This window comes from Anabas testudineus, chromosome 3 (genome assembly GCF_900324465.2).
Source record: "Anabas testudineus chromosome 3, fAnaTes1.2, whole genome shotgun sequence".
NCBI classification, from domain to species: domain Eukaryota; kingdom Metazoa; phylum Chordata; class Actinopteri; order Anabantiformes; family Anabantidae; genus Anabas; species Anabas testudineus.
In genome coordinates, this window is record NC_046612.1 from 18,881,938 (window position 1) to 18,904,694 (window position 22,757).

At 41.2% G+C, this 22,757-nt stretch overlaps 1 protein-coding gene across 1 annotated transcript in view; it reads right to left on the bottom strand.

The window, feature by feature from the left end:
- Positions 1 to 705: 705 nt before the first annotated feature.
- igdcc4 (immunoglobulin superfamily, DCC subclass, member 4) overlaps positions 706 to 22,757 on the bottom strand; it is a 38,391-nt gene continuing 16,339 nt past the window's right edge. Inside the window, 19 exon segments of the mRNA XM_026378952.1 lie at positions 706 to 4,744; positions 5,692 to 5,820; positions 5,947 to 6,178; positions 6,344 to 6,446; positions 7,159 to 7,293; positions 7,468 to 7,638; positions 8,186 to 8,313; positions 8,550 to 8,736; positions 8,925 to 9,026; positions 9,458 to 9,670; positions 10,027 to 10,209; positions 10,554 to 10,691; positions 10,969 to 11,133; positions 11,222 to 11,435; positions 11,437 to 11,633; positions 12,214 to 12,366; positions 13,321 to 13,455; positions 17,161 to 17,294; positions 19,049 to 19,190. Coding sequence (XP_026234737.1) covers positions 4,217 to 4,744; positions 5,692 to 5,820; positions 5,947 to 6,178; positions 6,344 to 6,446; positions 7,159 to 7,293; positions 7,468 to 7,638; positions 8,186 to 8,313; positions 8,550 to 8,736; positions 8,925 to 9,026; positions 9,458 to 9,670; positions 10,027 to 10,209; positions 10,554 to 10,691; positions 10,969 to 11,133; positions 11,222 to 11,435; positions 11,437 to 11,633; positions 12,214 to 12,366; positions 13,321 to 13,455; positions 17,161 to 17,294; positions 19,049 to 19,190 — 3,389 coding nt within the window. The 3' untranslated portion in view covers positions 706 to 4,216.

The following is a 22,757-nucleotide window of genomic DNA, read 5'->3' on the forward strand; positions in this document are numbered from 1 at the left end:
ATTACAGATGTGATTGTGTTTTAGTTGCGCTGACAAACATCCAGAAACAGAAACTCACTGGCACAAATCATCTCGTTTCCAAACGTGGTTAAATGTTCATTAGAAAAAAAATCATTCAAAATGAAAGAGCATCAGCAGTCCTTTGATTTCTCTTAGAGTACTTGAGTGCAAAAATGACTGTGGTCTGTCTGCAGTGTCAACAAAATGCTCTTGAACACTTTGCATGTCGGAGGGTGAACGGCTGCTACAGTACATGCAGTGCAATGGTGGATTTTCACAGTTGTGACAAATATTACAGAAAAATAACATCAAATCGTGGAAGGTCTTCTTTTCTTTTTTCTTTTTGAACGATCATATTGGTCATGAGGCAGCTCAATGAGCATAAAAAGGTGTAGAAAATCACAAGAAAACGTATTTGCCACTGTGATTGACAACTTGAAACGACTGCCGCGGTTCAGTGATCGCCAGCCACTCGCTGTCAGTCCAAGCAGTTTTGCCCACATTCGGCTCAGGCGTCGGTTATTTGCAAACTCTTGCAGTCAATGGAGAAACTGAACCCAGGTCTGGAGGAAACCTATCAGAGCAGCAGAAACACAGTCTGGGGTTTTAGCACTTCTCTTCTTAAGGTAGCATGGTTAATCATGGCTGATTTGAGAGAGAGAGAGAGAGAGAGAGAGAGAGAGAGAGAGAGAGAGAGAGAGCTATGTTTAAGAAAGAAAACTGGAATGCTTTTGGACAATACTATTCTTGTTTCTGGACTCAGGACAGCCAAACTTTTGAAGATGTTGAGAAACAGTATTAATATAGAACAGCATCAGTGAAGAAAAAATATGCAGGCATGCTGTAGTTTTGGTGGTTTGCTTTAGCTTATACAAAGGGAAAATGATTATCAAACCACAAGGCCAAAACCTGTGGTTGCACTATTCACATTTCAATTGTCATCCACTTTAGATTGATCCCGATGTTGCAAAGTCATTCACACTTTGAATGAATGCTTGACCCCGGTTTGCTGAGCACACATTCAACTCTGTCCCTATACATAAAACCGCTACTGCAGTAAAGAAAACACATGGATCCTGTTGTGACTTTAAGTATTTACATGGCAAGGCTAAAAAAATAAGCATATTTGAGGTACCATGCAATTAAGTTCAGAACAATGAAACATTTTAGAGTAAACACAGTTATGCTGGGAAGAAAAACCATGAGGGGTTTTCATACAACATTGTGAGGACCCATTTACATTGCTTTTGCTGATGTGTTCGAGTTGAGCTGGTGACATTTTTGTAGTTGCATGGACCTGGATAGAAACATGGACTGAAAAAGAAAACTGCCTGAGAGAAGATGAGACATCATGTAGAAGTGAAAATAATAACATTTCTGTTCGAATCATTAAAATAGTCTTTCTGACGTGAACCCGTTCGTAACAAACTCACTCGTCTACGACAGAACAGACAGAACTTGTCAATTATCTCCTTCCACAGACAAAGACTGAAAACTGCTGCTGCTATTTGTTTGTGCCACTTTCAGGCAATGATTGTACAGTTACACATAATGTCATATTTGCTATTCCAAATGAAGTAGGTGGGGTTAGAACCGTAACGACTGGAGGGCCTGATTCACTGGAGGTTTGTATGTACTAATATTCTAATATTGGCAGGGCCATGCCCTCTGAACCACATGCTGAGCATTTGGCAGTGAGCTTTTGGACCATAGATGTGTAATGCTCCACAAAACAAAGTCCTATTTGGTTCAGGCAGGTGAAGGACGCACTGAATGAGGCCAAACGTGACATGCAGTTGTTCATTTCCTGAGAATTATAGGAGCGGTCTTTCCAGTGCTTCCTCGTGATCGAATTTCCTCTTGCTTTTATGCTGATCATTCCCTAAACTCTCCATGACAGACACTAGTGAAACATGGAAAAACCTCTTTTAAACACGTCTGCCTCCACCTTGTTTGCACCTGTAAAGAGCCATCAAACTAAACAAATGTAGTTCTTGCTATTTAGGATCTTGGTAAATCAGGCCCATAGAGTGCACTCACATGGCTAATTGGTGAACTGCCTAAGTATTTAGCCTTTATCTATAGTACAAACTATACATTGGTGTAGTAACATTCATTGCCTGCAGATGGCACACATGGTCGCGCAGCAGGAGATTCTTATTCCCTGGCAAGAAATAGCAAGTGGACCTGCAAGCGGTGAGACTGGCTACGCTGAGTTTCAGATGTTCTGCATAAAAGGGTGAAATAGTAACATAATACTGAGTGACACACTCTGATCTGAGAGGAAGCGACATAATTTACTGTTTGACATATTATGAGAACATACAGTCAGTGTAGGACGATTATTTCTGCAAATATCAAAGGCTGTAAAATCAAAAATATCTTAAAAAGGTGCTAGTTACATAAAACCAATAAAGCCACACTGGAAACCGTCCTGAAAAGAAATGAGGTAGTGCTGTTGATAAGAAGTAGGGATGCACCAGTTCCCCTTTTACACTGACTCACTCAGCTTCACATAATGGTTCATCAGGAATTAGGAATATTATCCAACACTTTAGGGTCAAAGTAAATAAAAAAAAAGTTTTGTATTTGTTTATTTATTTTTTGTATCTGATAACACTGATCAGACAAGTTGAGTTGAATTTCCCTTGAAATATAAACATAGCTGGCATTTCACATACAGCATTATTGAGACCGTTCAGGATTTCTTGATTCCAACAATAAACACAAATTCATCTGATTCCTGTGAATTTTGGCCTAAACTCCATATTGTCCCTAAATGACTCTCATCGCAGCTACTGATGAGAGACTGCTAACACGATGTGGTGTTACTTCCTTAATGTAAAGACGAATGCTATCTATCCAGGATACTGCATATAATCATGTATGCAAAGGACAGGTAGGATGGCTGTAAAAGTTACTGCTAAAGACTGTACGAGGCATGTTCCAGATGTTCAGATCAAAAATAAACTGTTTTGTACCATTGACAAACATTTGTGTACTGCAAAACCCACTTTTAGACAACACCAATCAGCAGTGGAACAGCAGTTTGAAGAGAGTGCGGACACTGGTGCATCCCTAACCGGGAGCTAAACCAGAAGAGTGATCTACAGGTAGGTGGTTAACATCTCCCCTAGTTCTCCCACAAACATAATTAAACCAATGCCAACATGGACATATAAATATTTGGATTCCAAAATCAGATTTTCACTTTTCGATTTCCAGCTGAGTGCCCCCATTCACAAAATCATCAAACTCATCCTGGGTATGTGGCATTTTGGAAAAGGAAATACTTCACGTGTGCCAAACCTGTATACTCAATATCGTTTGATTTTTATGTGTGTGTTTTATTCTTTATGTTGACACTTGTTTTTTTTACTTGTACTGAACATACTCATCTATAGAAATATACAAGTTAGAAATGCACCTAGAACAATTAGGCACCTGAGACCCACACACTCGAGTCAGGAAATGTGTGTGTAAATGTGTATTTATATGTGAGCCAGTGTGAGATACAATGGAATCAGCTCTAATCAGCTCAGTTTGTACCTGTGTGTGTGTGTGTGTGTGTGTGTGTGTGTGTGCATGTGAGTGTGTGTGCATGGACCCTGAGACAAGCGGAGGCTGCGGAGGTGTTCTGCACTCCCAGGGTGTGCAGAGATTCTTTAAGGCTTATTCCTCATTGCCACAGTAAAGTAGCATCCACATGATGAAGCCCAGGAAGACCCACTGAGCCTCTGCCACTGATCCTCCCATCCCGGATGATAGCTTGTCCAAGTGCTCAGTTAGGGAAGGTTCCAGGCTTTTGTTTTCTCATTCCTGAGTGGAACAGAGCCATGTGCAACACAGTGGGAAAAGCCTCCTTACAATCCACTTCCATCTCCTTGGTTAAGTTGCTTTCTTTTCATTTCTATGAATTGGAAAGAAACCTGGAGGACAGCATGGTTGCAATCCTACAGAAAGCATACCCACATAGAGTACTCTACCACTAAAATAAACTGTATATGTACTGTATATACAACATACTGTACTGTATATACACATGTATTAAACAGTCCATCCCATGTACCTATAAAAACTTTGCATGGAAGAGAAAGAAATCCAATGATGAGGTGCATGAAAATAGGCCAAAGGGATTCTTCCTGGGTTTTAAAAGAAAGAAACATCAGTCTAAGTCTCTATGTTTGTGTAAGGGTCGATGGCCTACATGCAGAGGCTACGGGCACAGATAACTGTGTGCTGCTGAGGTAGAGTGGACTAGGCCAGAGCTGACAAAGGGGGCAGGGGAGAGCCCAACAGAGGTGGCCTTCCCTGGTGCAGAAGGACAATGTCTAGAGTCCCCGTTCTCCAGATGCTCTGACCTGAGCACAGGCCTCACAGTCTTGGGAGAGTGGAAGCCGTTGGTTAGCCCCATGTCCTGCTGTGGCTCTATGTCTACAATTGGCTCATCCCCCGTGCCGTCTAGCACCCCGTTGTGATTAGCTACCAATGTAATCGAGGGAAGACTCGAGAGGCATTGCACCCGTTTTTCTAGAGGTTTTATCTCTCCTGGAGGGCTCGTCTGATTCAAAGGGGTATATTTGTCCTCTGATAATGAAGGTCCCTTAGTGGTGTTAGAATCCTTCTCCCTCTCACTGCCCTCCTCCTCTTTCTCCCCGTTCGGATGTGACAGCTCTGAGTGAACGATGACTTCTGCCTCGACCTGGTTACTGTACATGTATGTACACAGATGTTTTTCCAAGCCCTGCAAAAAAAAAAAAAAAACGGTGTCAGCGTTCCTTCAGTTTTCTCTATTAGTTGATGAACTGTAACAGGGTTATTCAGACATCAGTCATAGCCTTAGCCACTGTAACTGGACTGTCTAGTGGGTGGTATATATGAACCTATTCTAAGAAAAGTGTAAGGAATGGACAAAACTATATATCTGCCATAGCAATCTGTAAGCTGGAATGGTTTGCAATGGTAATCTAGCACTACTCTAAAAGAACAACAAGTACAATCAGATGAATTGTACTTTGTTCATGGATGATAACCCTGAAATGTAAGCAGCTCTGCCCTGCACTCATGCAACCACTGTCTAGCAACCTTTATTATTTACTTATATACTTATAATGTTAATTGTAAAAATATGTTGTGTAAAAATACAAACAAATATGTAAGAAACAAAAAAATCATGTTTCCTTATACAGTACTATAGCCTGTCACATGCAACTTTAGTATCAGCACAATATCAGATACTGTGCAGTCTGTACTAGCCAGCCAGTGCATCTTAATGATCACTTTTATGTGGTTCTTGTTAGAAACTATCCAGCTGTAAAGGTCACGGACTAGATAATAAATGAGAAGCTACTTTCCTCCATTTGAAATCAAGTACCTGTTACTTAAAAAATAATTTCACTGGTGAATCTGCCACTGTTACTGTTTGAATGGCAGTCAATCTCAGCTGTCACTGGGTGCTGTAACCAGTCTACTACAATCAATTTGGAGTCAACAAACACTTGAATTCTGTGAGGGAACCCACAAAAAAATAATTAAATAAAAGGCAGCAGGTCCAAACATATGATTGTTTAGCTAACAACCATTCTGCCACCCCACTTTGTCAATTAGAAATGCCACATGGCTCCGTTCAGTGATAGTAAAGCTGACTGTCAGACCAGTAGTTACAGTACTGTATTTAGTTCATTCATTTACCGTGTCATTATCAGTAATGAGCATGTTGAGAGCTCCATTAATGACTGTTGGAGAGTCCTCTGTTATAGTGTCTCTGTATCTGGTGATTCTGTTGGCCCAGTTATGACTCACGGAGCCATTCCAAGCAGCCTGCAAATTACACAAAACAGTGAGTGGACCACAATTAAAAGGATTATCCCTCTACTGACAAATGAAAACATAACTAGAGTATCCGCTGATCTTTTGGAAAAGAACTCTCCCCTTGCACAGTTTGACCTTGGGTTCAGGTGCTGGGGCATCCTCTCCTTCTCTTGCATTAGCACTTGCCATCAAGCTCTGCTCCTCTGGGGCCCCTGCTGGAGGCTGACCAGACTCTTGGCTGCCTGGGGGCATCAGTGTCTCCAGCTCGTGGCTATCGTTACACTCTGGCATGTTGGAGGGAATGGGGCAGCCTCCTCTCCTGTTCTGAGGGGTCGCAGATGTGGAGTCCAAGCTGCCAGATAACTCCCTATGTGGAGCAGAGGGAGGGTTAGAGACTGGGGCACTACAGAAGCCTTCAGTACTGTACAGTTGTCTAGTCGGGATATCATGCTTGAAAAATAAATCTGGTATGTGGATTAGTGCATAGTTACAGTACAAGTACCTGTGCACTCATCTACACATGTTACCATACCTGGATTTGCCATTACGAAAGCTGAAACACATGCAGAGGAGGATGCATATCAGCCCAAGACACACACCAACTATGATGCCTGTCACAGTATGGATATCCAGCTCTGTCCAGACACAGTTGAAAAGAAGAAAAAAAAACAACTTTACACATGGCCAACGGCCAACAGTTTTAGTCGAGTTATACCTAGAGCTCCATCTTAAGAGAAGAGAATTGGAGACTGTTGTTATGAGACTCTGTGAGAATGTATTGATTTCTTAATTTAAGTCCAAGTTACACTGGCAAAGAAATATGAGCCAACATTCAACAAGGGAAAGCAAGCCTTCATTGATATTCATTTATGCTGGGCATCTTTGGCAGTCTGGACATGGAGAAGAGAGGAAACAGATGGCGGGAGCTCTCACCCACCCACTAACTACCTCAAACCCATTCACACGCTGCATCCTGGCAACACTCACACAGCCCATGAGAACAAAATAAACCTGTTACTCTGTGGTTTTATTAAGAAAATCTGAAAAATAAAGCATTCTCAATGCTTATAGCATCACGTTTGGTGTTCAGATATTACAAATAGCACATACTGTTCACAACAGTCCTCTTTTGTAGGAGCATGCAAGAGATTAAATTAATAGAAAGTGTCTCCTGAATATTTCCTTTAATTTCAGTTTAACAGGTTTATGTTGGATTGTAGTTCACTGGGAGGGTTAATGGTTTTGTATTTACAGTCATGTGCCACGGTTTGTGCCTCTTTCTGTTGTTATTCTGATGATGTTCTTATTACTGTCACTTATATTATATAACTACTACATGATGCGTACCATATTTTTGAAGGGGAGTGTGAATGTCCTTCACAGTCGAAAAAGGTCCTGGCCCCACCTCAGTAGATGCTCCTAATTTAAAGAAGTAATGGGTACCACTGGACAAACCCTGGATCTCCACACTGGTAATGCTTCCTGAAAAAGAGCAACAGACAGAGTTTCAGATGTGCAATAAATTTTATTTTATATTAACTATATTGTATTAATTTAATTTGGCACATTTATTCACATATTCTTAAGACTAGGGTGTAAAATAGGTATATATATATATTATGAATCATGAAGATGACTTGAAAAGCCAACACCCACCATCCTGAATGAGGCTGTTCCACAAGTGCTCCGGCTGGCTGAGGTTGCCAGTGTACAAGATCCTGTAGTTGACAATGATGCCATTAGGCTCCAGCGGGGGGCGCCAGCTCACAAGCACAGAGGAGGAGTCGAGAGCACTCAGCTGCAGCTCCTCCGGTGGCGTGGCGGGGCCTGAAGGATAAGGGAGGACTGGGTCAGTAATTAGAAGCCAGAAACGAGGCCTCACAGCTGGGGAATGTATATTGTCTTGGTGGGGAATCTGACATATTGTGGGACAACCATCTGCTTCCTCGTGTCCCTGCCACCTGCGTACAGGAGAGAGGGGACAGGCAGGGCAGGGCAATGGGAGAATGGACTGGGGCTCAGGTGATGATACGTTAGTGGAGAGTGTGACGAGGTGTCTGGTGGTAATAATGTCATTAAAAGTGGCTCAGCCTGCACTCACCACCCTTACTTGGCTGTTACAGGGCTGCTGGCCAACATATGAGCAGCGTCTACACCTGGGTGTTTTATTAGAAACAGTTATCAGGCATCAGTGCCCGTCACCAATGCCCATACTCACTGGCCACTAGCTAGTCAACACACTAATCTGCACCGCATCCTTCAGGGAGTAAGAACAGAGCACTTTCACCTTAATAAATAAACTGGCACAATCAAACGTTTGAATCTGCTTTTTAAAAACACGATAAAATAAATAAGGAGCACAGTGGAGACTTACGGTCAGACAGAGTGGACTCCTCTACAGTACTGCTGAAGGGCCCCACCACATCCACTCCATTAGACTGCACTGCCAGTTCGTAACGGGTGAAGGGCTTCAATCCCCCGAGCAGTATGTCCTGAGCAGAGCTGTACACAAGAGGGAACACTCCTGAGTGTGTGTTGTAAGTATGGTTTAGACTCTGCACCGACAGAACAACAATCTACTTGTATTTTTAATTTAATCTTATTAGTTTGCTACAATAAATTTCCTTTTACGTTGTTAACTCTTCCCAGCTGCCTGTTGCTTATTTGCTGTGATATGCTCTTTTTTTAATCTAAGAACACTGAATGATTTCTTTATTAGAAGGTTGTGTTTGTGTTACCTGGTGCGATAGGAGACCAGGGAGGCATTGGTGGTTCCTGCTGGGCTGCAGCGGACTGTGTAGTTGATAATGCGCACGTTGCTGAACCGTGGTTTCTCCCAGTGCAGCCAGATGGAGGTGGAGCTGTTGGCTGTGGCTTGGATGATGCTCGGGGGCAATGGAGGCGGGCGCATGGGGGCTGACAATGCTATAACACACACATACAGTAAATTCACGCTACTTGTGTTGAATGTTGGAAAATGTCATTTCTGTTATTTATGTGCTGCACCATAAAAATGCTTGGTGGTGTCTTTTGTCACTTTTTTTTTCCAAGACAGATGTTTTTCATTAAATCCTGTATTATTTTATAAAGGCACACACAAAAATAAATCTTACTTCTGTCAACTGGCTTGTCAGTGCTTCCCTTCCACACTGCAGCTGCACCTTCTATCTGCTTGTTGAATGCCCAAACCCTCACCTCGTACTGCTGATCAGGAACTGACGCACAAACACACACAGTGTAGGATAGAGAAAAATAGAAGAGACTGAAACATAATAGGACTAAGAAACAATTAAGAAACATTTATATATACTGCACAGTGGTTTTGGAAAGTATTCATATCCTTTCACTTTTTGCACATGTTGCTGTCTTGTCAATTTAAATAACCCATGATAATAATATGTTGGAAAGGTCTCTAAAAATTTCACTCTAAAAAACTTTCTTCCATTTCAAATTAAATGTAACATTCAAGGAGAGAGAATTATTGCAAATTTGACTTTAGAGGTTACAAGTGAGCCCAGACAGCATCTCACAAAGAGGCTATTAGAGGTCAAACTAATAGCAGTCAGTCTAATGTTCCTGTATCCTGAAATCACAACCTTCATTCCATGTTTTAAGACCTTAAAAACCTTAACTTGCCCCAACTTACCCAGCCCAGTGAGTAGATGATACCTTGCCTTCTTACGAAGCCTGATGGTGTGGGTTTGTGTTGTCCTTTCCCCATTGGCTGACTCTTCAGGCTCCACTTCACGGTATGACAGTTTGTAACCAGAGACCAGTGTGTGATTGGGTGAGGGATGCCATGTCACATTGAGTGTACTGACTCTGACTCTGACTTTCAGCTCAGTAGGTGCAAAGATCACTGAAAAAGGAAAAAGAAAAAGGATGGAGTAGATTTATTTTCAGTCTAGTGCTAGTCTAAGTTGCATATTATGGCTTTAAATTATTAGTTGTTCCAAGCTAATGTGTTGATCTGGAATGTCTTATGGGATGTAATGACTTTACTTTTACATTTTGAAATGTTGAATACATCACTGAAACATTCAAAACTGGTCACAGGACAAATAACTAAAGTACAAAAGGTTTTTAGCCGCTAACAGTCGAATAAGATCAGACAAAGTTATAATATAATTGATTACAATTATATTATACTATTATATTTTACTATATAAATACCATTATCCTCAATTTTACAAATTAACACGGTCTTTCCTTTACCCATGCTGCTGTCACTGTGGTTGAAGTGGGCTAATGTCTGATGCTGAGCCCACTCAGATGGGACCCCGAAACCAATGCCTGTTCCAGCTGCTATCCTCAGTCGGTAGGCCTGGTTGGGCTGCAGCTCTCTCAGTGTAAACTGAGTCTCATTACCCCCGACCTCTACTGAGAACACAGTGTCCACTGTGGGAATATAGAATACAGACATATTCTTGTAAAGAGGTCTCACTAAATCATTTCCAGATATGCAACTCTTCAAGTGCACCTTTGGATTTACTGGAGAAAATAGAGCTCTTTATCTAAAGATAACAATAATCTACATATATATATTTGCTTGTGCTTTCCTGCATTTTTATATAAAGTTTTCAGAAATAATCGACATAGTTTCATAAATTCTATCCTATACTGTAACTTTGTGAATAACTTATGTCAAGAAACAACTAGCTCCCAAATAACACTCCGCATTTCACAGAAATGCTACTAATTTCAGGGCAGTTAAATTCAGCTGTCCAGCAGCGGTTACCAACCCTGATCCAGAGAGCTGTATTCAATGCGGTAGCGGGTAACAGCTCCTCGACTGTGCTGCGATGACAGTGGATGCCACATCAGCCTGATGTCTGTGGGGGAAGTGCTGGCTATGGACAGCTGAGGAGGGGCACTTGGCACTGCAAAGGGAAAAGGAAAAGGGATAGGAGATTCAAGGCGTATCTGACAGATTTGCACAGTTGCACTGGACAGCTTGAAAACATCCTATAACTAATCTAAACTATAAAATGCTTCAGAATTGTGGATCAAGTGACTGTTTTCTTTAAGCATTAGCCAAGGAGAGACTACACAATGTAGGGATGAGTTACAGGTTGATAAACTGATAATGATTGCTGCATGAGCCCATAAAACATGCCAGGCTGACCTTATTTGACCCTTGTTAGCCTGATAACTCACCATCCTCCAGCATCTCCACAGTGACAGGAAGAGATGGTCGACTAGCACCCATTGGCGAGTAAGCCACCACAAAGAATGTGTAGGCCGTGTGAGGAAGAAGCTCTTTGATGTGATACTCTGTGGTGTCATTGTTCATTGCAAACTGGTACTCCACGTTATCTAAGCCTGAAAAGGATAAAAACCAATTCAAATAAAGTCTTAAATGTGCTTATTGTGCTGTGCTGTGCAGAAAAACTCCTGAATAGAGACACACCTGCAGCTCGATGGCAGTGAACAGAATAGCCGATTATTTGGTCCGCGTTGTATTCAGGTTTCTCCCAGCTGAGCAAGGCAGTTGTGCTGGAGTAGGGTGTAGCAGACAGGTGACGAGGAGGGCTGGGCAGACCTTCCCTAACGATGACCGTCAGTTTGGCAGTGGCACAGGCCGTTCCCAGCCCATTGTCTGCTATGCACTGGTAGTAAGCCTGCGTCCTCCAGTGCCAGCTGGTTGATGAGCAGGACTCCAGGGCTTTGAGTCTTCACTCGTCTCACTGACTTGATGGGCTGCCCGTTCTTTAGCCACTGCAACACTGGAGGAGGCTCCCCAGAGCTGTTACACACAAACCTGGCAGTGTTTCCCCGGGAGAGAGACACTGTATCTGGGGGCTGGAGAATAACTGGCGGGGCTGTTGGAAGTAGAAAACAAAGCAGAAGTTGTGGAACTTGGCAGGCTGTCGATACAGATGTACTGCAAGAAAAGATTCGCTTTAGCATCGTGTTGCTGTGAATGATCTAATGACAAAGGTAAGAGTTCTTTGGGTGAAGATCAATAGGTAGAAAGAACTGAGCTATGAAGAGATTTACAGTTTTCTTTCTACCTCACTGTATCTGAGTGATCTAGTCACATCTGAAGGATCTCATGCAGATCTCTCTAACTGTATGTTCGACTAACTAAAGTCAGCCCAGACTTCTACATTTTGTTTTAAAATATATCTCATTACAGAGTAGAAAATAAAGCCTGTCTAAGGTCCTCAGCTGGAATGTTGAAGATTGCTCAGTAATGCTATGGTTCATGGTCTGTGTCCTAACCCCTAAGCCACTGGGGCTCCCAGAAAGGTAGTTATATCAATCAGCACCAAAGATTGTGTGTAAACAAACCCTCAATAACTTGGTGATTTAAGGGGAAATGGGAGACAGGGACTAGTGTCAGTAAAAGAGTTCTCAGAAACGCCTAATCTGTCATTATGTACTGCGCATCACTCTTACCGGGCACATGCAGCTCCGCAGCAGCAGTGACAAACTCTCTGGTTTTGGGTTTGTTGGCCCGGCAGACATAGACTCCAGCATGGTGACGCCTTGTGTCCCTAATCACCAGGTTTGTTGTGAGGACGATCACATCCGTGGAAATAGGCTTACCATCTGATCAAAGGAGCAAGCAACAGAGCACAGTCCCTTATCATACAAATGAAAACAGTACCCCTGTTGAAAGTGGAGATCATCTGGTGCTAAGCTTTCAGTAATGTATAAAAACAACACAACATAAAGAGGCACAACTTTGAGCAGCCGGAGATTACACCTGTAATGACACAAGCTGACCAACAGGTGGCTCTGTGACTTTTCAATCTGAGTTCATAGAGGTGTCTGCATTGGTAGTGGAGTCATTCACTATATAGACCACAGTGCTTTAAAGCCAAATGTATGCTGATCTGTTGCAGACATATTCACACGTGTTCTGTGTTAGTAACACGGATATTAACACGTGACACAAAAACAAAAAGAAAGAAGACAAGCGACTAATAGTGACGGCGCCCGGCAAACAATGCAGGCCCTATAGATAATTGGACCATTTCACAGGGAAAACGAGAGTCATTCTCTGAGTGCATTAGAGGAGACAAGCTCCATGTTTCAATTCAGAAATCTGTAGCGTAAGTGGAGATTACAAAAGCTTGATAGAAGGTGGCACTCTCAGCAATGATGTCAGGAATTTCTATAAAAATAAAGCTGTAATTATTAGAGAAAGGAAACCCTCCCTATAACTGGCACAGATGAATGCTCATGTACGCAGCTCTAGACTCTTTTGTAACACCTCAGTCCCACTTAGATTGCTTCCTACCCATAGATCTCCGCTCTTCTCTCTCTAACCATTTGCCACCATTGCATGTTATCTTTCCTCGCTCCACTTTCCACTCACCCTGAGCAGTTTTCCGGTGAATGTTCCACCATTAAAGTGAGTTTTTCTTTCACACTGTTGTATAACCTCAACTCGAGAGGGTTTTGTTGGCTTTTTCTATATAATCCTATGTCCTCCATACAATTGTAAAATGAATTAAATAGAAGTGAATTTACATTGAACTGAGTTTCTGCAAGTATTACCTTGTCTACTCCAGGACACCAGAGGTTTCGGGTGACCTTGTGCCATACACTCCATCACAGCGGGATGACCAAGCACCACTGTGGCATTCTGAGGTGGTGCAACAATAACAAGTCTGTTCAGATCTTCTGTAGAACCTGCAGCAACAAAGGAAGTAGACGCACTAGTAATGTATCAGCAACTTTAAGTAGTTTAGGGCTTGATCTATGAACGATGACAGTATGAATCTATTTACTTTAAGTGCTATCCCATCTCTCAGCAAGCACCGACCAATCCGTGTTTAACCCACATTATGTAAATACTGCAATAATTGCAGAGGAATTAAAAACACTTTTAATTTAAGTAGCTTTAGTTTTGGCTGTTAACTGCCGAACCCATAGTAGGACTTGTAGGATCCTATTTGATATACAGAACCAAGTAATATTTGTGTGAATATTTCTTATTATTGTGTGAAATCCAGGTGACAACCACAGATAATTCTTCAGCTGTTCACACGGCGATCTGAATCATAATGGGTTGACCCTTTGAGAAAATACAATACACTGAGAAAATTGTATACTTTATTAAATGTTCAAGTTAGACAAAAGACCAGACAGGGGTTAGAGAACTGAAGAGGTTGACTCTAGATGGCTGAGTATGTATATGAGTGACAATCAAATCTTATCTGATTAGATGATGGACGTGGATATGACCTGAATGCAACAGGAAATTTGATTGGTGGTGCAGATGTTTCTGGATTTCACAGGATTTCTTAGCAATGAAGGATTTTAGTTAAAGCCAATTTCTCAATTGTGTATCAGTCGCCAAGTTACGAGCATGCAAGACCCTTACTTCCCTGCATTTCTGTTCAGCCAAGCTCTCTCAGTAGCACAAAACGCCAATGCTCCCCTGGCGTTCGGAAAACACGTTATAAATTAATCATGAAGATTACATACAGCAGCCCATGCTTACGCATAAAGATTTGAAGTGGGTCTGTCTGCCTTTGTGAAGACTGCATTGCATGATGCAGCCTTGTAGGAGTATTGTGTGTGAATGTGATGAGTGTGGGTGACGTGTAAAGCATGTAAAAAATGGCAATGACAAGAATAAAAGAATGTAGAAACTGGAGGTTTAAGGCAGCTGAATATTTCATAGTTTCTACTTCCTCTGAAGTTAAAGGATCCATCCATCTTAAGACAATAGTCAGGTTCACATATGGACATACTAACAGAAAACCATTCCTCGTTCACACTGTCCTTTAAAAGATTCATATTTAAGGAAATAAAATCTAAAATGTTTGTCTGAACCTAACTAACTACTTACTAATACTTTAAGTACTCAACTCAAGCTGTCTAAGTTTTGCTGAGACAGCTGAGGTATTCTAGTCATATAATTCGGAGTGATGGCATATCTGACACCTGTTTCATGAAGTAGCTCATAATAGAGCCTTAAGTGGTTTCCTTCTAGGGATCCATGACAGAAGCAAGAACACAAAGGGAAAATAACCTTGCAGTGTCAGTGCCTGTCATTACAGCCTCATTCAAACATACTGTACATAGTATACAGTATCTTATAACAAACACATAAATGCCAATGTATCAAATAAAGAAATAGCACTTCAAGCGTTACACCTGCCAGTGCAGAAAAATATAGTCCTTCTCATTTTTTCTACAGATTCTTGGATGCCTTGTTTTGTTTTCTTCTGGATTGCTGAATCATCACTCCAGCTCAGTTATATCCTGTCAACACTTGTGCTACATGGAATATAAAACAAACTGTCCTAAAACACCAGGGAGACTGTAAATACTAAGACCCGTTTCATGGGAGAGAATTTTTAAGAGTTTTAATTTTTAATCAAAAATACTGACACTGAAAGAAGAGCACAGTGTAAGTATTACGTTAGTTATCCATCACTGCAACCTTTGGTTCTAGTTCATCGATAATGTTAGATGGATTAGTTACCAGCTGAAACACAGTAGAAGATGGGTGATTTTGTTTTGTTCTCATTAGAAGAACAATTAGCAGCAGTGAGTGTCAGACATCAACTTAGAGTAAACTCATTTGGCTCTAACACATCTGTTGTTAATTGTTGTAGTTGGATTGTTTTAAATAAGGAAAAATATCATTTTTTAATCTGCACTCCATTTTAATGAGTCAGAGGTATTGTTTTAGGAAGAGTTTGAGAAAGATTGGTCTGGGTATATATAAATATAATAAACATTCAGTGACAGCTTCTGCAGCAGCTACTGGTGTTCGGCATCGGTCATTCATACATTTGGAAGTAACTATACAATACATGTTTACAATATTTGTCTGACAAATGCACACAGAAAAGATCAGTGTTTTCACTGACCAATTTAAATGCATTTTGTAAATATAAATAATTTTATTTAGTGTGTGACACACTTAAAAAGAGCATGTATCTCTAATATCACAATATATGCCTCCATATCAATGATGTCTCTACACATATGCACTTGCAAGTCAACCATGCTGGGAATAGTGATGCGCCCTCCATAGCATTGTATATGTGGACCTTTCCACCTTTCTCTAATAACAGTCTGAATGGTCTTTTTAATTCTTGAGAGAATCAGCTGTTCATATTTCGTAAAAACAAGCTGAAATGTGAAACTTTTCATCAAACTCTAGATCACATACTATTCTTCAACGTTAACATGAATGACTTTATTCTCAAAGTAGGCTATCGTTTTTTTGTTAAAGATTGATAAATTAACACGTGCACAGTTATTTCACCCTGACAGTCTAAATACCACAAATCAATAAACAAAACATATGATTTGTGTTTCTTTTCTCTCACTGTGTATTTTGACTGATTAATGACTGATTGATGATTTTGATTTTCAGCCCAGCACAGCTATTTCGGCACGTCAGTCAACAGTTAATGAAGACTGAGTATAAAACAACATTTAATTTAATCTGCATGCACCACCATGGGATGTGAGTAGTTGTTACTGTTGCTGCTGCAACAGTCGCCTCAATTCTACCTTTTTGTCTCTGCCCCTTACTTAACTGCCTAACCTGTGCTGTGTCTTACTTCAGTGACAGACTGTCAGCTGCTGCTGCACTGCTTTCCATCCAGCCGTCTGTTTCTTATTGCCTGGACCTGCCTGTTTTTCTGCCTCCACACTCTGCTTTCTGCCTAGTGAAGAGGATTTTTGTGTATTTGTTTTGTATATCATATACCATCTCCTGCCTACTGCCTGGTTCTACTCACCCACTCTCTGAATTCCTACATCCACAGACACAAAGTTGTTTACACCAATAAATAAGTATTTGTCAAGATTGTTGGTAACTTTTCCATTAAAATTACAACTCAGCCACTGACCTCTTCAGTCGAGTTTCACAGGAGATGTAACAATTTGTGTTCTCAAGTCAGACACACTACATTTCTAAAGGAAAGAATCCTCCAGTAGCTTTAACCATTGTCCAAGAACAGTAGTGTGCCAGCTTATGTTAACTTACGTTTAAGCTTAATGTTTAACACCTCAATGTTTGTCCAGAAACTTGAAAAAGTGATGAGGTTTTTCTTAAATAAATACCTTAAATTTTACCTGACTCTCACTCATTTCTCTTCTACATGTGAGTCCCATGCCCGGATAAACAAAGATTCAAATGAATAAACACTCACAGAATTTAGTTTGCAATAAAATGAATTAGATTTAGACTAGATGAGCTCCAGTAATTTCCAGCCCACAATACAAACACAATTTGGATGAGCTGTTGCTTTGTTAGCACCAGTTGTTATTGTAGAACTTAAATTAGATTTTTAAGATTGGCTTGGCACCTGCCAGCACAGCCTAGTTGCCTATTAAAACGCTATAATGCACTGCAACAGACCTCACCTGTGGTGACAGTGAGCCTGGCTTCATGACTGATGTCTTTCCCTGCAGAGTTGGATGCGACACAGCGGTAGGCACCCTCATCCTCCGTGGTCACCTCCAGAATCTGGAGCACGCCATTAGGAAGAGAAATGAACCTGTTGCACACAGGGTGAAAGAGAAGTGGCAGCGGGAGAAAGAAGGTGAATGAGAGATGGAGAGAAAACAAATGATTAAAAGGCTTAGTGCCCGCTAGCGTGAAACATTCAGGTAATCGGTGGGGATCCTGCTGGGTCCTCTCAAGACTCCATCATTCTTTATTTAGGTGAGAGGCTCTTGAGTATAACCAAGGCACAGAGGAATTACAGGAACGTAAATGTTTTTTTACCTTAGAGAAGCAAGTCTAAAGCTACACAAAATCATAATCAAGAAAACAGTATAACATCCGTATATAATATTATTTGTATTCATGTTTAAAAAATACTTACTAGACTACTAGAATATACAGTATCTGCTTCTATGCCAAATTTCTCTATGTGTCTCTTCTGAACTGAATCTAGGTCCCTACTGCCCCACCAATGTGATGCCATAACAGAAACTAATAACCTAATAATCCTACCAAAATGTGGTCAATAGTAGTCTATTCAGGAGGAAGGAAGGGAAAGCGAGTGCAGTGGAGGCGAGGATAATAAAGAGTACAAAGAGAATAAAGAGATGCAAAGGATGTAAAAAATAGTGCATAAGAAAAGACAGAGATTAGAGAATAAGAGGAAAATGGGAAGCATTGAAGGAAACAAATAGAGATGAAAAGGAGACAGCAGTGAAGAGAAAGACCAAGAGATGGAAGAGCGGCCAAATCTCTCTCTCTCTTACACATTTGTGTAAGAAAGAAACTGAGAGAAGAAAAGCCAGTAATGTACAAGACATCCTTTGGCTCATCTCTGTAAGAGGCCATTAACAGCGCATGAGGTGGGAGAACCACATCCTTGTAAGCTGTTTGTGGGTCATGCAGGTCTACAGCAGCCATCAGAACACAGTTCTTTGTGAAAAGACTGGAAGCAAATTCAGTAGAGCCACAGTAAAATGTCAATATGTTAAGTGGCCCAGTAAATGAGAACATTTGTGAAGGGGATCTGCATAGAAAAAGATCTGTTGATGATGCTGTAGCAAGTGCAGGTGTTGTAAAAGCACAGAAGGTTCGTAGTGAATATCTAGTTTAAAAGTCAAGGTGGTGTGTCAGGAAAATCTTTTTTGCACGTAAACATTGGATGTATTCTCCTCCAAACGTTTGCTGTGGCCTGACAAAAAAAGAGCATAAAGAGACTGCGTGTGACCCCATATTCCATTAACTTGCTGGTATTAGTAAATCTTGCACTATATTATCAAGGTCAAACCAACCCTGCTAACTCTACACTTAGACACTTTACTGGAGCTTGTAATAACACGCCTTACACTCCAGAGGAATATACAGAGAAAGGACGAGGTGATGGCAGGGCGACATTTAAACACCAGTGTGTTAGAATCAATCGAGGCTAAATTAGCAAGGTCATTTTGTATGGCATCTTCTCCCATTTGTGATAATTTGTGGAAATCAGCATGTGAGTTACCCAATGAACCACGAACGGATAGGGCCACAATATTTGTTATTTTAAAATTAACAAGATAACAACAACAGTGGTAGTTTTCATTTCTACTAGCATTAAATCAGTAATTATGGAAAATATTATTATATAAGAATTTTGCTTTAACCAGTTTAAGTAAGATGACCAAGAGATTTTACATACAGCCCTTGCTTTTAAACCTTGAGTTGTTTAATATGTATAAATATATAAAAGAAATCACTTCTGCTTCTCCATATATGTTTTATGTAATGTAAGAAACTGAAGCACAACAACATTTAAGGAGAGATCACCTTGTCTCCTCAGGGACCGGCACTGTGTCTTTTTCCCAGGTGATAACAGGTGAAGGTACCCCCTCGATCTGGCACTCGAAGCGAGCAGTTCCCCCAGCACGCACTGTTTGAGGTGATGGCTCCTGATGAAACGTGGACAGGCCTGAGGGCATAGAAATGATAGAGATCATTTGATTTGGTGCTTGATAACTGGATGATTTCCCAGAGATCTGATGTGCCACATCTGTCACACACTATGTAACAGACTTGAACACATACACAGCTCCATTTTATCAGTGCTCATAAGGAATGGCTGGGATTTAATCAGGCTTAGATTATTTCTCTCTCCAGGTTCTTGAGAGGGCTCCGTTTTTCACATCCCCAATACAATCACACACAGGCAAGCCTAAAAATGTAGATAGTGCTGAGCACCAGGGGGCAGCAGTGAGTACTGTTTGAGGGCCTCTAACCTCTGACCCTGAACAAGCTGTTGGAGAAGAGAACAAAATTGGTTGGCTGTCCCAGCCACTTCGCCTGTAGCTCTGACAGAGGAGCAGGGAGAGTGGGGGGTAGATCAAAGGAGAGAGCAGAAAAAGAAGACAGAGAAGGCAACCAAAGGCAGAAGGAATGCAGGAAGGTAACACAAAAGAAGCAGACTCCACAGCCCAACTGTTTTAAAGGGGACTAGGAAATATATGTGTGATGGAAGAAAATCAACATTACACAAATAATAACAGTAAAACAATACATTATCTGAATAAAACAGTAAAAGAATACAGTCTATCTGAATAAATAAATGCACCTTAACACAAAAACATAAGCTGTTAATCTAACCAGTCAGCACAGTTCATCCCCTGAGTCCATTCATTTCTATTGCGATGCACCTAATCGTCAACATATTTTCAGGACAGAAGGGAGTAAAAAGCTGAAACTGATATCCATAGGTCTGCAGCTAGCGTGGCTAAAACTACGTAAGCATGGAGACACACAGTGGGATGTTATCTGACTTTAAACAAACAAAACTATGGAAGGGAGAACTGAGTTCAGAGACTGGCACTGGACCGTAGACAGACGAAGCCATATTCCGGATTTGGGCATTTTCAAACTTGAGGTCAGTTTAATGACTGTCTTGAGATTTCCTCCAAACTGCCGTGAGCTCATGGAGACACAGCCCTAACCCCTATCACACCAACTGCTATTCATGGCAACAAACTGGCCATCTGTGTTTTCCTACTCTGCTGAGGGAACAAAGTTTCTCAATACATCCACAGAGGCTGACATGCGTGTTAGGACATAGTAGCAGAAAGCGTTTGATTCGTTTCAGAAAAACTTTCAATGACTGTTGTGTAGGCAGCCTTGCAGTAGGAGTTGATGATTAACCCCTACCACTTCCAGCCTTTACACACTCTGGTGCCCTCATGTAAACACACCACCTGCAACACTGCCAGAGTACCCGAAAGTTGCCAGAGTCAGACTCTGTGTGTGTGTGTGTGTGTGTGCGCACAAGGAAACTGTGCACGAGTGTGTGTGCAGAGCAGCTCATCTCTTGCATCAGTCTTTACTGTAGTTTGTGCCCTGATGCCTGTACACATAGTGCAGGGCCGACAGGTTGTGATTAGATTACTGGATCGCTGTGTGCATCTATCTACAACGGCAACAGGCTCAAAGCATAATCATATTAGTCTCTTCCTAGGACTCCATGAGTGTTTTCCAGCCTGCGATGAAATTCCATGACAGACTCACGCAACACCACGGAGAACTGTTGGTTTTTGATGTTGCGAAATCAACCATCATCTTCCTGGGCTTGCGATGATACACTGGGCAGTTTTTCAGCATAACACCCCCAGCAAAAGGTGACATATAAAGCCACGGGGTCAAAAATATGTCCAGTTGTTTCCTAGCAACAAGGTCTTTCTCTGTGCTAACGGAAGATTTTCAGGCGGCTCCTTTGGCGCTGCTCTGTGTAAAGAGTGTAACCCTTCGATACGCTACATAAAAAGTCCCCATCTTGTCTTTTTTTAGTCCCTCCCATTTTGTCATTGCCTCTCTCTCACTCTCTCCAGCCCTTGACTTTACCCCGACAGTTTCTCTGTCTTTGTCTGTCCCTCTATCTATGCCCCACTCTTTGGCCCTTCAGCTATCAGATTGCAGCATTTTTCCCCTCCCCTTGTGCAAGCAGATAATTCCACCCGTGACCTCTGCTTGGCAGCTTTAGGCTGAGCAACAGTAAAACCAATAACCATGCTCACAGATTTTAATGGTAGCTACTGGAAAATACCTGGAATATTAAATTAGTTATTTCTTATTTAAAATATACTACTGCTTTTAGGTATTGCATAGGAGCTCAATTCAGTAAGTTGTGACAGGAAGGAACACTTAAAGTGATTTTCTCAGGTTAAATTTTACTTCTTGAAACATAATTCTTTCATGTGAAGATGGGCGTATATATTGGTAAAATGATAAAGTTTGTATAAAATATTTATCTCAAAACGAATCATTAAAAAAGAGGCAGAGATGTGCTGTGTTGAAAAACACTAAATTTAATTAAAAATGTGTTGCAATAACCAAAAATTAACATGTAAATTAAAGCAGTTTTTCCTGCATAGAGATGACGGCGCAATTGGTCACGATATGGGGTCATTGACTGAAAAAGGTAGGTTTTACCAGTATCATCATCTACCCATGCATGTGTTTAGGAAATACAATATGCACAGGATACGCCATATTTGGCATTATACAGAGAGAACATCGAATTAAAGACTGCAGACTCATTTTTATCTGTCTTTAATAGCAGGTCTCTTTCAGTGTCTCTTTCTCATTCCAACATATTTTTGCTTTTAAACAAGGCCACACACGCGTCACATTGTGTGACAAGGAAACTGGAGCAGGTGGCTTTCATGATGTTTTCAGAGATGTGATCTCTGCTACGTTCTTTCTTCAGTCTCATTGCTGGTCATGAGGATGAGTGAGGAAATGAGAATGTCCGCTCAATGTCAATTTTGCAGCAGTTCAGCTTCAACCTCCTGCACACTGGTCGCATCTACTTCATAGCCTCTCACGGCTGATTTAATTAAAAACACACATACACACACACACACACAAACTGAAGGTCATTCCTAATAGTCTCTGAAGCCTTTCCTTTCACCATTAGCACAAACTCTCTTCAGCCTTTTCCACCTTCCCACCATTCAACCAACCTCCCCCTCTTCCTCCCCTTTACTTCCTATTGTCCCTCAAACAAGAGGTCCTCATAAATAAGCATGTGACAGCTGACAAAAGCAGGGGCATCCACAGAGGATAGCGTCTCATTTTACACAAAGCTAATGACTAAATAAAGACTACCACTTAGTAGTGTGAGAGAAAGAAGCCTCCTCAGAAGGGCAATTAAAAAGATGTCCTCTCGTCCGTCACAACCATATTTTCTTAATTCATTTCTCCCATTTCCCTCCTCTATTCCTCCTCAGCTCTGCGCCTTTTAACAGACTGATGTTCAGGAGTATACCTGTTCCCAGGACACTTGTTAGTTCCCCACTTGACTGTCCTGTGTGAGATAAAAGTAGAACCAAGTTTATTGTCACTGATGCAAGTACATCCCTCTGAGTCTGTGTGTGTGTGTGTGTGTGTGTGTGTGTGTGTGTGTGTGTGTGTGTAAACAATAAACATAAACAAAATTCTTCTCTAACAAGAAAGTTGACAAGAACTTAAGACAAGAAGATCAATATCTTAGCAA